The sequence below is a fragment of the Rhinolophus ferrumequinum genome, chromosome 14 (assembly GCF_004115265.2).
Source record: "Rhinolophus ferrumequinum isolate MPI-CBG mRhiFer1 chromosome 14, mRhiFer1_v1.p, whole genome shotgun sequence".
Lineage (NCBI taxonomy): Eukaryota > Metazoa > Chordata > Mammalia > Chiroptera > Rhinolophidae > Rhinolophus > Rhinolophus ferrumequinum.
In genome coordinates this window covers 41,019,788-41,037,189 of record NC_046297.1, presented here as the reverse complement: position 1 = coordinate 41,037,189, position 17,402 = coordinate 41,019,788, and the positions used below count along the sequence as shown (strand labels likewise).

Sequence of the window (17,402 nt, the reverse complement as noted above, 5' to 3'; positions counted from 1 at the left end):
GTTAGGCCAAAAAGGAACACCCACAGATCCATAGATAGGGAAGTCATACCACTATATTATCACTGGTGGCTGGGTTGGAGACACAGGAAGCAGGAGCCACACTATCCTCAACCTGCTGTCCACTTCTCTGACAACCAACCCCACTTGCTAACTGCAATCCACTCTTGCTAGCTCAGCCACCATCTTCTTGCTAGCCCCCAATTTCTGCTAGTGTAGCCACAGCAGTTATATTAGTGGCCAATGGCTCACTGGTTACAGCTGACGGCCAACTAGCCACAGCTGATGGCCATCCAATCACAGATGATGGCCATTTACGACCTGAGCCAGCACCTTTCCATGTGAAGCCGAGAGCCTGGAAACTGCACTCCAGAGCCAGGATGTGGTATATAACCAAAAACAACAAAAGAACAAGACAAGCAAATGAAAAACAAAAACTCATAGACACAGACAATAATTTAATGGTTACCAGAGGGTAAGGGGGAAGGGAAGGTGGTAGATGAGGGTAAGGGGGATCAAATACATGGTGATGGAAGGAGAACTGACTCTGGGTGGTGAACACACAATGTGATTTATAGAGGATGTAATACAAAATTGTATACTTGAAATTTATTTAACTTTACTAACAACTGTCACCCCAATAAACTTTAATTTAAAAAATAAAGAAAAGAAATACAACTGATTCACATATATAAGACCTAAAACAAATTTGTATACCTATTTATTACTCTTCTCTTTGATCTCCCTTTTATGTTTATGAAAATTCAATTGTGGAAGAGTGTTTAGTGATTAAACTACAGCAAGTGCTATTCTAAGAGTTGAAGGGAAGAGAAATCTAGGCACTTGTATATGTAGGTAGGACCACTATGAATCTTTATGGGCTAATATACTTTTTTTTTGAACTAATATACTTTAAATTCTTCATGATGTTTATCAATAATTGCAAAGTTATCCTAAAAATAGTTATTTTACATTGCAAAAGTGGCATTTATCATTACTAAAGAATGATTCCTATGTCCCTGAAAATAATTTTTCATAACTTAGGGACAAATTTAATATACTATACAATGCTTATACTGACAGGTTATTACACCAGGAGAATATTAACCTTCAATCCTGAATCATTCAAGAAATGTTTGCAAGAATACTTTTGGCCTTCTTATCTGGTCAAAGCACTAGAAGCTAAGTGGTGTCTATACAAACAACCAATCATTTCACCAGCAGTTTTATATTTCTTTAAAGCCTCATATAAAAAGCACCTGCCTAAAGTGAGTAATGGAGTTTTATATTCATTGCACTTAGGAACAGCGTATGTAACCTATTCCGTTTTCCTCCCTTGTGGAATATATTTCAGCTTATATTGCACAACACATTACCAATGCATATAAAGACTCTCTGATCAGCCATTTGGACTGCAGTCAGCAACCTGCCTCAGTGCCTTATTTTTTTCCCTGCCCTAAATAACATACTCACTTTATTCAACAACTCAAATGAAAAAAGTCTTTTTAAGATGGTGATCTTACTTTCTTAATAAACATGTAACACATGTATGTGTACTAACTATATTTGAAATACAAATGCTAACACACAATCCTTGAACAGAATTTATGCAGTAATAGTTGAAAATTAGTTGAACACATCATTCTAAGAAAACAAAACAGAAGCCCATACAGAATGCCTTCGTGTCTGTTTTCTCTCCTGAGCAACCTACAATTAAAAAATTATTGTAACTACACTAACAACAAAAGCTAAGCTGATTTTTACCCATTAAGGGCCTGGAAGTAGGGCCAAACTATTATTAAAATTGGATCAACCCCACATCTGCCAGACCCCGATGTATTTTCAAGACGTAACTATCCCACTCATTCCAAAACTTCCTGAAACAGGAATGAAGGCAAAATTTCAAAAGAGTAATAATGATGAAAATGTGGTATGCTATTTTGTAGCTGACATAGAGCTAAAACTGAAAAACTGATAGAGAGTCATGAAGATTGAAGAAAATTAAAGAAATGAAAAAAATTAGGAGACTTGCCATAATTACGAAATTATGGCTTGGTAACATTGTAAAATACTGTAATATCTGTTTTAACATATTGTAATTATACAAATGAATGAGTAAAAAATAAATAGCAGGCTATGCAAGGCAAAAGCGCCACGCTGCATTTGCTGGAACCCTCTTGCAATAATCTAAGCCCAATTGCTAGCATCAATTAATGAACAACCTACTCAGACCCAACTAGGCAAAATTAACTTTATTAAGTGTTGAGGTATTCAAAGACGTTATAACATAGTGCCTGCCCTCCAATAGGTCACACTCAATTAGGCATGAATAAAAAGATATCCAAAACTCTAGCTAATTCACCAATAAATTACATCAAGTACAAACATGAAATCTAGGAAACTGGCAAAACTACAATCATCAGAGCTCAAATCCAAAACAGGGTTTGGCAAACTTTTCCTGTAACTGACCACACAGCAAATATTTTAGGCTTGGTGAGACTAAGGTCTCTGTTGCACTTATTCAACTTGGTTATTATAGTACACTACGAGTACATAGACAATACCTCGCTAAATAACCAAATAACCGTGGCTATGTACAAGTGAAAAATAGACAGTGGACTAGATTTGGCCTGTGCGTCATACTTTGCCAATGTCTGTTCTAAAGCAGTACTTCTGAAACCTGTATCTACATTAGAGCGAACCAAAAAGTTTTTTTGCTGTTGTTTTTCTTAATGACCAACATTCAGGCCTCAGCCTCAGAGATTCCAAAATAAGGGGTCTGGTGTGGGACTTGCATATTTTAGAAGCTCTAACTACAGCTCTAGAAGCAAAGAGGTTTTGATATGAGACACCTACAAGACCTAAAGTTAAGATTATATTCTTGCACTTACCAACTTTTGGCCTAAGAATGACAAAGAAGAATAAAGTTGGGACAGTGTGGAGACCAAGAGGTTTATGCTCATAGTCTTGCATTAAAAATTAATAATACATGAATCAAAGACATATCTGCACTCCTATGTTCATTGCAGCATTATTTACAATGTCATGATACAGACATAACCTGTGTCCATCAATGGTTGAATGGATAAAGAAGATGTAGTGTGTATATGTACACACACACACGAATTATCATTAACCCATAAGAAAGAAATCCTGCTGTGACAACATGGATGGACCTTGAGAACATTATGCTAAGTGAAATAGGTCAGACAGAGAAAGAGAAATACAACATAGTATCACTTATATGTAAACTCTAAAGGAAAAAAAAAAGTCAAACTCAGAAACAGAGAGTAAAGAAGTGGACGTCAGGGACTGGAGGGTGGAAGAAATAGGGAGAAGTTGGTAAAATGGTACAAACTATCAGCTATAATATGAATAAGGTCTGAGGATATAATGTGTAACATTGTAACTATAGTTGATTATGCTATACTGTATAACTGAAATTTGCAAGGAGTAAAATTTGAATGTTCTCACCAATTACATATAAAAATGTGATGGCTGTGTTAATTAATCCTTTCACAATGTATACATATACCAAATCGTAATTTTCAAGTATACAATATGTCAAATCTCACAATTTTATCAATTATACCTCAATGAAGCTGAAAAATCAATGATATTTGAAAAAGAACAATAGCTGGGCGCTGTGGCGCGCGCCTGTAGTCCCAGCTAACAGGAAGCTGACGCAGGAGGATCGCTTGAGCTCAGGAGTTCTGGGCTGTAGTGCGCTATGCCGATCGGGTGGCCGCACTAAGTTCAGCATCAATATGGTGACCTCCCGGGAGCAGGGGACCACCAGATTGCCTAAGGAGAGGTGAACCGGCCCAGGTCAGAAACGGAGCAGGTCAAAGCTCCAGTGCTGATCAGCATTGGGATCGTGCCAGAACAGCCACTGCACTCGAGCCTGGGCAACATAGAGAGAACCGTCTCTTAAAAAAAAAAAAAAAAAAAGGAAAGGAAAATAACTATAGTCCTAAACAATTTTAGTGTTATGTAAACTGACATAAGAAGAATTAAAATACTCATATCCCTTCATTTTGTTTCTACTCAAAAAATAAATCAGAATTGTTCCAATTTCTAAAGTCAAGGTATATGGCAAAGAAGGATTGTTATCACTAAAAAAAATCAGCAAAGTAGACTCTGAAATTTACAGAACCAATTATAAATTCATTCTCATTAGTTATCAAGTTCTTACAGTATTGAAGACAAACTCATTCCCTCTTCTCAGGATGTTTAACTTCTAGCAGAAACTAGCTGAAGTTTACTGAAGCTTTAAATATGTGCAATGCACTATGCTGTATATTATTTTTCCTGAAATATCACAAAAACAATATGAGTTAGATAAATAGCACTATCACCACTGAAAAACTAAGGATCTCAGAGGTTAAGCAACTTATCCAAGGTCACACAATGTGACAAAATTGTGACTTGTATCCCAGTTTGATATTGAAGACTATGTTCATGAAAGATTCATTACCCATTAAAAATAATTACAACATTAAAGTGATTGTAAAACATGAGAGAAAAACACAAGACACCCAGAGAACAAGAGAGAATAATTATTATCAGTCACATTCATTCATAGTTGTTCTCTATATGACAAACATGAGCCCCAGTAGATAATTACAATGAAGGACTAATCTTTTACTTCTCATGTGCTATACACACACACACACACACACACACACACACACACACACACACACACCCCTATATTTTAAATATATAAACATGTTTGTGTGTATCTCCTGCAACAATTTTCCATGCTGAAGTATGCATAAAGCTAACGTAATATAGTCCTTCTTCCTGTTTTTTAGTGAGTCAGTACTCTGATGGACTAATACTGACAAGCAATACGCTGCTGATTTAGTATCTCATAACACTGTCTATCAATTTTAAGAGACATGGCCAAAATGATGAACATTCTTAATGCTATTCTGGAACAATCTTCTAAATCATGACTATTTTACAGATAGATTAAGATCCCTTTTAGAGTCATGTTCCAGTAATTTGCAGAAAAATAAAATGTGAAGATAACTTTTTTAAATATATAAATCCTTAAAAATTATTTTCTCCATAAGAATTTTTTGTGCTGTAACCATGACAGATCCTTATGTGCAGAAAACTATGATATATCTGGCATATGCTACTTTTAAAATCTACATTAATTAAGCTTCAAGGGAAACACTGAAAGTAACTGAAAAAAGCAATTGCAATATTCACAAATTAACAATTATCTAAAAACCAAAATATTCATTATAAAAACTGTACTGGTTCAGGTTTCATTGTTTTTTAATATCAGTAATTTCTAATGCAACTTGAAACATTTATAATCTTGTAAATTTCAAAGAATTATTTTATAACTTGGCTTAATTTGTGAGAAAATAGCTTTTATGAATGCCAGTTGTACTTCTTTGGAAAGACAAATGTAAACCTATTTAGTGATCTGATTTTCTCTTTCATCTTGTCTCCAGTTTCTGTGTAGATTTATAATGTTCATTGTTTCCAATTTTAACAAATCACCTAATGGCAGAAAGGAAAATATGTTAACCTTGGAATTATTTGCAGTTGGAGAAATCCCTTTTGTCTGGCCCATACAGGGCCTGCAATCTGTTTTAAACACAGATTGTCTGTCTTTCGTCTGACAGCCACCAAGCTGCACAAATTACTTTCTGCCTGTTCACCTGTTTGCAGCTGTGTCTGTAAGCTAAAGATTCTGCAGTTTGACTTGAGCAACCACTTCAGGATTGATGACATGTGCTGCTGATAAAGTGAGCAATTTGAAGAAATTACTGGCTATAGTTATTGAAAGACATCTGGGCATGAGCTGAGAACTAGAAGCCTTCAATCATGTGCTTGCAACCTGCAGCGGCGGCAGCAGTGTTTGAAGTGATACCCTACTAAAAAGAAGTTGGCCCTGGCACTAAATAACCAAGCGTGTATGGAACATAATCTCTCAAATGAGTAATAAAAGGTTCTGTCTTGTAGCTGTAAAAATTTGAGGTTTGGTCCTTTCTTTAAAATATTCTTTGAGAAAAAAAAAAAGGAAGGCAACAATTCCTGTTTCTTTTCTGAGTTAGCTTTACATATACAGTATCTCTTATTTCCAATGTAATTAATTTATTTCAAACTGCTGCTACTACTGCTGCTATAAAAAAATTAGTCAACATTTATTGCATACCTACCACATGGTCCACACCCTAACCCTAGAAAGAGCTTTATGTCTATTATCTTATTAAGACTCACATCAACTGGATTAAAGCAGAATTACTATTCCCTTCCTCTGGTGGAAAAACTAAAGCTCCAGGAAACTAGCCTAATGTCACACAACTGTGAGTCTGTCTCCTGTTGGAAGATCTCATTAAACTATACTATGCTCCCTTTCTACTTTGACTTTTTGGGGAATTTTCTGGTCTCTTGGTGTACCTCTGATGTGTGATTAATTGTACATTTTGCCAGAACCATTCTATCCCTCAAGTTAGCCATTAAAAGACGTGTTTTCTATTCCACCTTTCTGTCTCATCATATAAAATTTATTCCAAATCAAGCTGTCTTCATGAATTAAGAAGCTTCCCTCAGTTCTCATACTTTTCAAAACTCATACTTTTATGGCTAAGGAATAATGCTAAAAGCTCAAGCCTTCCCACATTTGTTGAAGTAAAATTATGCCAGAAATAACAGAAAATGCACATCTTTTTATGAGGAAACAATGCCTACTGTTGAAGAAAAAGAAAGCATACCTACAAATGTGCTACTTAGTAAAAATAAAGGCATTATTAAAAATATTTGTGAGTTTGTTATCAATAACAATGAATAATGAATAATTAGTAAGGTATATAAAACATCAATACAAATATAATCAAACAATAAACTATGATAAGGCAGTTCTACAAATACAAATTCAGAACAAACTTACAACTTACATCAATGACAGAAGAAGAATCAATTAATATACTTAGATGGACACATGTAAAATACTCATTTAGTATGTTTCAAATGCAAAATTAGATAGCATATTTTATAGTATCACTAAATTTTTCTATTTAAAATTAATATGATTTTGTATAAGCACTTGAACTCCTCTCTACTTATAAGTATTTATAAACCAGTACAGATCAAACACAGTGAAAAAAAATCACTAAGAAATCATAGGTAAAACTAAAATATAACCATTCAAATAACCAATTCTCCTCATGCAAAGTCGAAAAAAATCTTAATTTTGCAAGTATTTCAAATACAGTAAAAGTCAAGACTTTTAAAAATAGTTCAATTTAAACATGCCCATTACCACTGGAAACTATATACTGAAAAAATTCATTAGTTTGTAAGCTATGATAGCTCTTAGAGAAAATGACTACTATATCAAACACTGTCCAAAAGAGGAATCCCAACTCGAAAATAAGCCATGGTTAAGTAACAGATATGAGAAGTCTAATTTGCAAGTATTAATTTGAAGTTCAATTTTCCAACTATCAAATCATTACTCTTGTTTACCATGGACACATTAAATGGGGTTCTTCAGTTGGTTAGAGGGGACATGAAACAAAAAGCTGCCTTTTTCAAATGTTCTTCTGAATAAATGGCTTTTATATAATTTTTATTTTGACGTTTAAATCTCCATTGTCTTGGAGAATACTATCCCTGTAAATACTGATATTTCTTTCAGAACAAACTTAAATACATTGGTAAAATGCCACCCAAAATGCACTATCATTTCAATTTGTTAAAATTAAATATACTGAAAAATAGAAAGGCCAAAACCTTCAAGCTAAGGAACTATAAATTTGACTTTCACGTTTCAGTAGTCAGAAATTGGATTAAACATAGACCTGACTGACTAGCCACAAAAGAGGATATATCATTAATGTTTATAATAAATCAAGCTTTTATTTATTTATATAATGATACAGCAATTATAAAATTCTTCCACACGATGATACTTAAGAAATACCACCTATGTCACTATCCTCTTTCCTAGTTGTGTCATGAGTTCATATTTTTAATAGCACCTTTTATTTTAAAAGACCTAAGTCGTGAGAACATTCTTATGTACTACTTCATAACTTTGACACAAAGTACATATAAAAAGATTAGACTTTATTTGGTATAAAATCAGTTGGCAGTTTTACATCTGTGCATGCAACATAAATACACCAGCTGGCATCTCAAGCACACACACATATGGACTTCAAAACAGAAACTTCCTTATTTGCAGCACTGCCAGGGTAATTTTGTATCCTCTGCATACTACAGCTATTTGTCAGGCCCCTGCAGGTGTGCACTGCACATAAACACACAGCTGTAGTCCAGCAAGCCAAGTGTTCCATCAAACACATAAAGGGAGACCTCAGCAGTTGGATTAGTCATCCCTACAACAGGTCCAGGGAGAACAATATGGGTTAGTATTTTTGGAAAAAGCACGGATGGGAAATTTATGATTATGCTAGTCTTACCAAATAACTTGTGGATTGTGTCATTTTTAAAGCAATGCCTACTATTAAGTTTTTGTTAGTATGGCTGGAAGAAACTGGAATTTATTTTTTAATTTTAAATATAAGCGATAATCTATAAATTCATTTATTAAGTACAAAAATGTGAAAAGATTTTGGAATTCATCTTTAGTTTTTGGAAGTTGGTGCAAGCATGCCTTAGCTATAATATTTACAACTCACAATTAGTATACCTTAAAACATTTACTAGTTCTACATTATATTTTATTATATTTATAATTCTACTTTCCAATTCATATGCATTTAAGATGAACTTGCCAAAGCAAGTATTTGTGTCCAAAAGTATGTATAACATTTAACTATCAAAAGTTACATGCTATATTAGACTGTAAACAAATATTTAGTTCTTACAATTAATCTACAAATGACTAGAGAAATAAATGAAAATGTAAGACATGATCATTTTGCAATCATGTGAAAGCTCCCAAATTAAAAGTGACCTGATTAATATTCTTTAAAATAACAAGTAAGCACTTCAGGCAGCTGATAATTATGACTACTTTAACCACATTTCCTCCAAAATGCTCAAAGTCCACCTGGCAGTTGACAAAACATGAAAGATAACTTAGAAAATGAGCTTGAATGCATTATGCCTAATATACTAATCTTCAGTGAACCTGAGGTCAAAGAGTTTGTAATCAAGAAACACTAGCGGTCTCTGACATCAGGGGCTTCATGCTATGTTGTGTCTGGAAGGTATAAAGGTACTTAAAAATTATGTTTCTCTGATACAAATCCCGTTCTTCTACACAAAGCCTAACTTTATTAACTATTACTCTAACAGCCACAAAAATTCAATCTGAAGTAGGAAAAGAAAAAGTAAATGAGGGGGAAGGAGTGGAAGGCTTATAATTATTTAATTAGATTCCTTTAAAATAAATTCTCTTGTGTCTATTGTATTCTTTTATGTAACTATAAATAGAAAATACTTGGAATTCAACCTGGATCCCCATATTGCTGATGGGTCCCTGAGGTGTGATTCATAGCTCTTTAAAGCTTCCTAGTAGCCTTCAATGCTCCAGGTTGGATCTAGCTAAGTTTTGGTTCTGAATCTCAGAATAACTCTTTTTCAGCAATTCTGGCTCAAACATTTACATCAGTAGCTTTTGTCACAAAATACTGTCAATGAGAAAAGTGTCAAATAGTGAGGATGAGTAAAATACCTTGACCTTTATTTAACATCCACAATATATTTGAAACAAATTTTAGTTAACTGTATCTATTCCCATTACTTATTGCTATGGAACTACTCCAAAACTTAGTGGCTTAAAACAACAATCTATTTTTATCTCTTACAGTTCTATGGATTTTCTAAACTCATATGAGTGGTTTCTGCCTAGGTCTCTCTCATGCAGCTGCTTTCAGGTGGTGACTGGGGCTGGACTCATCTGAAGTCTTGACTGAGCTAGAGCTCCAACATGGTTTCATCACTCCCATTTCAAACACCTCAACAGAGATGACTGGAACAGTTGGGGGTCAGACAGGCACCTCTTTCTGTCTCTGTCTCTGTCTCTGTCTCTATCTCTCTTTCTCTCCCCACTTACATTAGCCTACGTGGCTAGGCTAGGCTTCCTCAGAACATGACGGTATCAAATTGGACTTCTTACATGGTGGCTAGCTTCACCCAGAGTAAAGATTCCAAGTGACTCAGGCAGAAGCTGCATGGCTTCTTACAATGTTGCCTCACAACTCATTAGTCAAAAGTGAGTCATCACAAGTCTAACCCAAACTCAATGTGATGAGCTGATAAAAGGATATAGGAGATGTTATCAAAAAACACGGTGAATGTTTAAATTTTAAAATTTATTACATTGCTATTAATCACCCGTAAAATACTCCCCCTCTGTTCAAACACATTTATCCCATCGTTCTTCCCATTTTCTGAAGCAGTTCTGGAAGTCCTCTTTCCCGAGTGTCTTTAGTTGTGCTGTCGTGGCTGCCTCGCTGTTCTGAATCAATCTGACTTTCGGGAAGAGTCAGAAGTCACATGGTGCCAGATCTGGTGAATAAGGTGGATGAGGACACATTGTAATGTTTCTATTTGACAGAAATTGCAGTATCCCAGAAGCAATGTGTGACACAGAGCATTGTCTTGAATGAGGATGAAGTAAAGACCCTCATGAAAGAGGACTTCCAGAACTGCTTCAGAAAGTGGCAAGAATGATGGGATAAGTGTGTTTGAAGCAAGGGGGAGTATTTTGAGTGGGATTAATGGCAATGTGTCTTTTACTGTAATAAATTTTTTTATTTAAACATTTACCATATCTTTTGATCACACCTTGTAAATACTGAGAAACATGGTTCATGGCCATCTTTGGAGACTGGCTACCTCACTATAGTAATAATATCATTTTTAAAAAATTTATATTTTTGCTAGTAATCTGTTAATCATTTAGTATTTTATTTTTGTAATTATTTTGTTATTTACTAATGATATTAACATGCATGGATTTAATTATAAACTACAGTGACTAAAGGATAGCAAGGTAAGATACACACTTCATTTTTTTTCAAGTTGGTTTCACTGATTCCTTAGAAGTTAAATCTATACCCAAAACTAATTCTAATTGTTTATAATTTTAAACATCCAAATATAAACACTGGAGGTTTGCCTCAATCACTAAAAATGATCAATCTTTATTTTAAGAGCTTAAAATATTCACTACTAAATATTGAAAATTTTGTAATTCACCTAAATAAATCATATCTCACTTGCTTAAAAGTACTATACTTAGTAAATAACTGCTACGACTTTTAAGAGACCTCTTAAAGGAAATGCATTAGGGGTCAGGGGAGCAATCTTAATTATAAGAGACAGAAAGAGCCTCCTATCTACACACACACACAAATACACAAACATATACAAAAAACTATATGGGCATAATACTCATTTATGGGAGGGTAAGAGCAAACTTCATAATGCTAAGAGCTAAATTAAATGATACATTTCCCCATACAATTAGAAAGAATTTTCAGGAGACAGTAGAATAAAATAAGAAGGAACAAGGGAAAAAGAAAAATATTTAAAGTTTTTATTTGAATAAGTAATTCCATAATTATATGGCTTTTCTCAAGTTTATAAACACAACATGAATATACACATCCATTTTGTAAAAATAAAGGTAGTGTGCTACTGTACGTATTTGTCTGCAACTCATTTTTTACTTAGAATCTATCAACCTATCCTCCCTATTTTAATAGATGACTAATATTAAATAGCATAGTATAATATTGTATAGCATAGATATATGGTATATTCATATAACAATACCAATGAAGCACATAAACATTTTGTTGAAAGAAACCAGATACAAAATAGTATATATGATTGCATTTATAAGAACTTCAAAAATAGACAAAACTAACCAATGGTGACAGAAATCAGAACAAGAACTGGCTATCGGGGTGATCAGAATTGACTTGCAAGGGGGCATAAAGAAACTCCTTGATACTGAGTCTGGAAAAGGTTGAAATTATTTCTGGCTGTAAGGCATAAAATAAAACCATGTATCAACAGACCATTTCATATCTTTGCTCCTTTTTCTTCAACTGCAAATAAATAGCTCTCTCAAAATACTAAGTCATTATTTTCCACATTTGGAACAGTAGAGGAAACTGAGGTTCTGAGAGGTGAAGTAATTAACCGAAGTCCCATGAATATCAGGTAGAAGCCACATCCAGAACTCAAGCTTTCTCACTCCTAATTCAGAGCTGTTTTTCCTTTCTCTTTTAATATTGTACTTTCTAGATTGCATTACAAATTTTCTTGAAAGTTTTCAGCTATTCTAAGTAGGAAAGAATATCTACAAAATAGGAACTTGAAATTACTCTGCACAATCTTCTTCATGAGGTAAAAATAAAACTTAGCTACTTATAACACAATTGATGTAATGAATTGGAAAAAAGTAGATGAGAAAATAATAATTGGAAAGTTATGCTCTGATTGACCACACTGAATATGTTTTGGTGGTATAGGTATGGATGATTTTCATTTCATTCTATGTGTTTTCTAGTAATTCCCATGGTCTATAACCTATTTTTGTAATAAAAATGTTTTGTAAGAAAAAATGTTATGTATCTTATAAAAGAAATTAAGGTGAAATAGACATTCTCTCTGACCTACAATCCCACATTTTAGATCCATCTTATAGAAAGAAAAACAAAAATATGGCGATTCATATGCAAAGTTATCTGCTGCACCACTGACAATAGTGGCAAAAAGTGAACATCCTGAATGTTCATTAAGAATGGGAATGACTGAATAAATAATAGAACTCCAATACTATAAAGTAGTATGCAACTAAAGAACAAGTTATATTTGGACCATTATGCTGGAACAATAACTATACGTGGTATTAAGTGAAAAGGGCAGGTTCTAGAATGTGCATACCATCACAATGAAATACACACACATACTCAACACAAACCTACAAATGTGTTTATATTTGTATAAGCATAGAGAAAGTGAGGGGACAAAGAATGGAAAGGAAATTAACTTTTAAAAAAATATTTCTTTACATACCCATAAATTGGTTTATATGTTAAACATGTGTTACTTTTTTAACTTAGTAACAAAAATTAAAGGCAAAAAACAAAGTAAACACTTAAGTGTTGTATCTTTTATAAGCAATATATAATCAAAGAATAACCAAGATTTAAAAGTAAGTTATTCTCTTACAAAGTCAGTGGAATATACTATTATATTACAATAATTTTTTTCACTGTTCTTACAAATCAAATTGACAGTTTACCACAGAGATGAATAAGATATACTTACTCTCAGAATATGGCATTGGCAGAATGTCAGATATATCAAAGTAAACTGTATAGTATAAATGAAGTTAAATTATTATTAATTAGACTATTTAACATTTCAAACAGTAATATTGTCCATTTTTATTTTTCCACAGATTATAATAAACAAAACCACTTATAACACAATTTATTCTGCAAACCTGGGTACCCAAAGAATAAGTATAAAGTAATTTGACTGCTTTCATCAATCCATACATGAAATCTGATGCACTCAAATAGGTAATATCCCATTCAATATACTTAAGAGTATTCAAAATTCATTACAAAATGGATATAACTGTTCAAAAGAACTTCAGATTTATACAAAACGTATCAGTCCTGCCACTAAATAAATGGTCAGGAGAGTTATGGTCAATCACCTGGATGCTTATTAGGTCAACTGCAACAGTCCCACCTACAAAATAGAATGGACCTGAGAACCTGCATTTTAGCAGCACCGCCAAGTGACTTTTTAATTAAAGTATTCAGGATTTACCATAGGACAAATATATCTAAAACATACTGTTATCATTCAATAGACCAAATAAATCATTATAGAACAGCAAAATGTGACCATAAGGCATATGTGTTTTTGTACATAATGCTATTTATCCTTCAATACCCAGTTAATTTGTTAGTGTTTAAATTAAATACTTATTTTCATTTTACTGTAAAGTAAAATAAAATGGCCAATAACTGTCAGTATTAACATGAAGCATCTGCATTTTTCAGACTTTTTTAAGATTTTTCATATAAATTACTTATGAAATTTTCATTTTGTCCAATATAAATTTTATTATAGTCTAACATCCTTCTCCTTCTTTACTTCTACTAAAATAGTGCCAGGATACACAGAGAAAAAATTCCTACCAAAATTTAGTTAGCTTTTACCAGCTACCAGGTCCAGATTCACACATCCTTCAAAACTCAGTACAAGCATCATCTTTCACTTAATCTTGCCTCATGGCCAATTATTCTTCCACAACCTCCCCAGGTTAGACAATACGAGGTAAAATTTAAATATTTAATAAATGTTTCCTAAAATTCAAAACTGGTAACACTGGAACTGGAATCCATTCATTCAAAACATATATATTTTGTGCTTACTAATCACAAATTGGTCTTTTCCTACAAAAACTCTATTAAAATCATTTGGAGAAATGGATAATTAAATAAGGAATTACAATAAAATGTGGTAAGTGGTATGATAGAAGTACAAGATGCTTTTAAATTATATACACAGGGGCCCCTAGCCTAATTTAGAGAAATGAGACTACACGTAAAAGATAAAGAGAAAAGAACCAGAAAAAGTGAGGGTAGAGGGAATTGGGGTGCTCCCGGCAATGGAAAAGCATGAGCCACAAACCTGAGGAAAGAAGTAGGACTCTCTATAAGAACGACAGGAGTGAAACCCAGTGGGGATAGTAGTGAGAGTGATATGAGATGAAGCTGGAGAAATGTTGGGACATTTCTTAGTTTAAATTAAAAAAAATAAAAACAAAGATCACCCCAAACTGCATATTGTAGCCAGAAAACAAATACTTCCTAAATTAATTCCATATCCCTATAGTGTAGCCTATTGTCCAGACATTCATGACACTTTTTCTGTTTTAATCATGACCTTTTATTAAATATTTATTTTTTCACTTCTCCTTTCTCACTGACAATATATTTCATGATCTGTTTTCCTGTTTACTAAATAAACCTATTATCCTGGTCACTTGCCCTCACCATTTTCATGAAAGGCCTCAATTGTTACCCTTGCACTAACAGCAGACTGAAAGATAATGGTGACAGAATGCTAGTTATAATCCTATAATTTCATAGTAATTTTTCAAGTTCTTATCAAGTAATCCCAGAAGTATCTATAAAAGCCAACACTACACAGCTGTGGGGTGGGGAAATACCATCAGGTATCACATTTACTCCAAAAGTAAAAATATGGTTACAGATCTAGAATTTTTTTTTATAACTGCACTATGTCTAAGGCAGTTGACACAGCATTATGAAATGCTATGAGGTTCCAGAATATTCTACACATCACATAAGAAGTGCCATCCTTTTTCTCCATTTTCCACTTTCCTTCATTTAACAATATAGGCTATTTTAAAAGGTCATGATGGGCATTGCTGATTGCAACTAGAAATAAACCCTTCTAATTCATCTACTCTCTGCTTCAGCAAACATGGTAAAATCATTACAGTTTCATACCTAAAAGTCATTAAGAACAGATTTTAGAAATGCCACTCAATCAACAAATGACCTATACACTGTTATCATTAAAGCAAAATCCTTGAGAACTGTTTTTCAGAACTTAGACTATGCCTCTACGACACATTTGGCCAATGAAGGTGGATGAAAAACAATAGGGCTTTGAAGCATTAGCCAGTTAATGGACTGTGGTTTACCCTGAGTGGGATGAACACAATATCAGGCCATGGTTAAATTAAATTAAACCGGTTCTTGTATTGTTAAAATGTGTCCTGTATTACTTATTTGGATACTGCACAACTGCTTTTAAACTTTAAGGTCTCTATCGCCCACCTAAAGTAAACACCATTCTGTTTCATCTACTGGTAATGGAATCATTAATAGGGGTTACCAGTGTTCTACTGCAACAAAAACAAAACAGAAAAATTTTGTTTTATTCGTGTTATCACCCTCTATTTCACAGTAAGTAGTTTTAATAACTCTATCTTACGAAAGAACTGAGAGTAAACATAGCATGCATTGACCTAAAGGGAATGAAATAACACATAGAAAATGACTGTGTATAAATTATGCTGGAAGGTATTTCAGTTTTTTTTTTAATGTGAATTTAACGTAATGCATTATTTAGCTAAGAAAAAATATTTGACAATGGTTCCAGTTGTACATGTTGAAACTTATCAAGACATCTTTCAAATTCTGTATATAATATTCAATCTACTGAATTATTAATCAAAATAGAAACTAACCTTTGAAAGTTTTTGAAATGAAAATGCAAGATTTTGACGTTAAAAATATTTACTTCTAAAATTACCTAACATTCTGTATATTTTGGGGAAACTGATAAATATGTCAGGCACATAAAAGGAAAAAAAAACCTTTACTACTTTCCTATATTATTATATTAAAATACAGCATACTACTCAGGTGCAGCCAAAACTAAATATCACAATAGAATGAATTTCTGGAGTATAAGAATAAATATAAATTCTAGTAAAAAAGGAATTATCATTATAATTGTTTAAGAAGGATCTTAAGAGCCAAGTTTTAATTTGACAGTAGAGTATACAATTTCTCACCTGTTGTAAGCTGCTAGGTTACTTCTGTAATATGTAAGTCTACACATTTGCAACACTAAATTTCAACACATAAAACCTATAAGGAAATGCTTATTCTGTTACATAGAGAATGCTTACCTGTAATTGAAAGTGAATACTGAGACAATAATAATTCCAAGTGGCATGTCTCATTTATTAAACTGATGCTGTTAGGCTATTAGATGTGATGGTAAGTATTTTTACACACAAATTCAAGGATGTCAGAAATGATACTAAAGTATTGTGCTATTCAATCTTTCAAAGGCTGAGGTCAGAGCTTTTAGATGAATATCCAAACTGAATCTATATTATCATACATCCCTAATAAAGTAATAATTGCATTTAAAGTAACATTAAACAGTCATGGTATAACAGATATTTTGTATTATTTCACTGACTTCTCACTATAGGCCTATAAAGCAGGTACTATTGGTCTTCCCCAATCTACAGAGAAGGAAACTGAGTCTTGAGGAGGTAAAGAGACTTACTTAAAGTCACATGGTTAATAAAAGGTGGGACCACAGTTCAAACTTTAGCACTGAGAAGACACTTTTCAGAACTGGAACTTAATTTTCAATAAATAATACAAGCCTTAAATAAGAGTCATAGGTAACTAAAATCATTCTCAACTAGGTAAGTCAATATTCGGAGGAAGATAGAGTACTAAAAATTCCTATGGGAAGAGGGCAAACTTCTGATTGCAGGAAAAATAAGGGCAGTTATGGAAGCCAGCAATGTGTGGGTCTCTGTTATATGCAAGAAACCTGGGATCTTTAAATTCTGTCCTGCACTACAC

General features: G+C 33.3%; 1 protein-coding gene across 9 annotated transcripts in view; it reads right to left on the bottom strand.

Moving 5' to 3' along the window:
- The window catches only part of VPS13B (vacuolar protein sorting 13 homolog B), a 719,992-nt gene that overhangs the window by 535,022 nt on the left and 167,568 nt on the right, over nucleotides 1-17,402 (bottom strand). The window contains exon 18 of one of the 9 annotated variants that reach the window (XM_033126659.1): nucleotides 10,354-10,506. The exons of the other annotated variants lie outside the window; for them this stretch is intronic. Within the exon in view, the coding sequence (XP_032982550.1) occupies nucleotides 10,484-10,506 (23 nt within the window). The 3' untranslated portion in view covers nucleotides 10,354-10,483. Of the gene's footprint in view, nucleotides 1-10,353; nucleotides 10,507-17,402 lie in introns of those variants that run through there. 9 annotated transcript variants of the gene reach the window in all.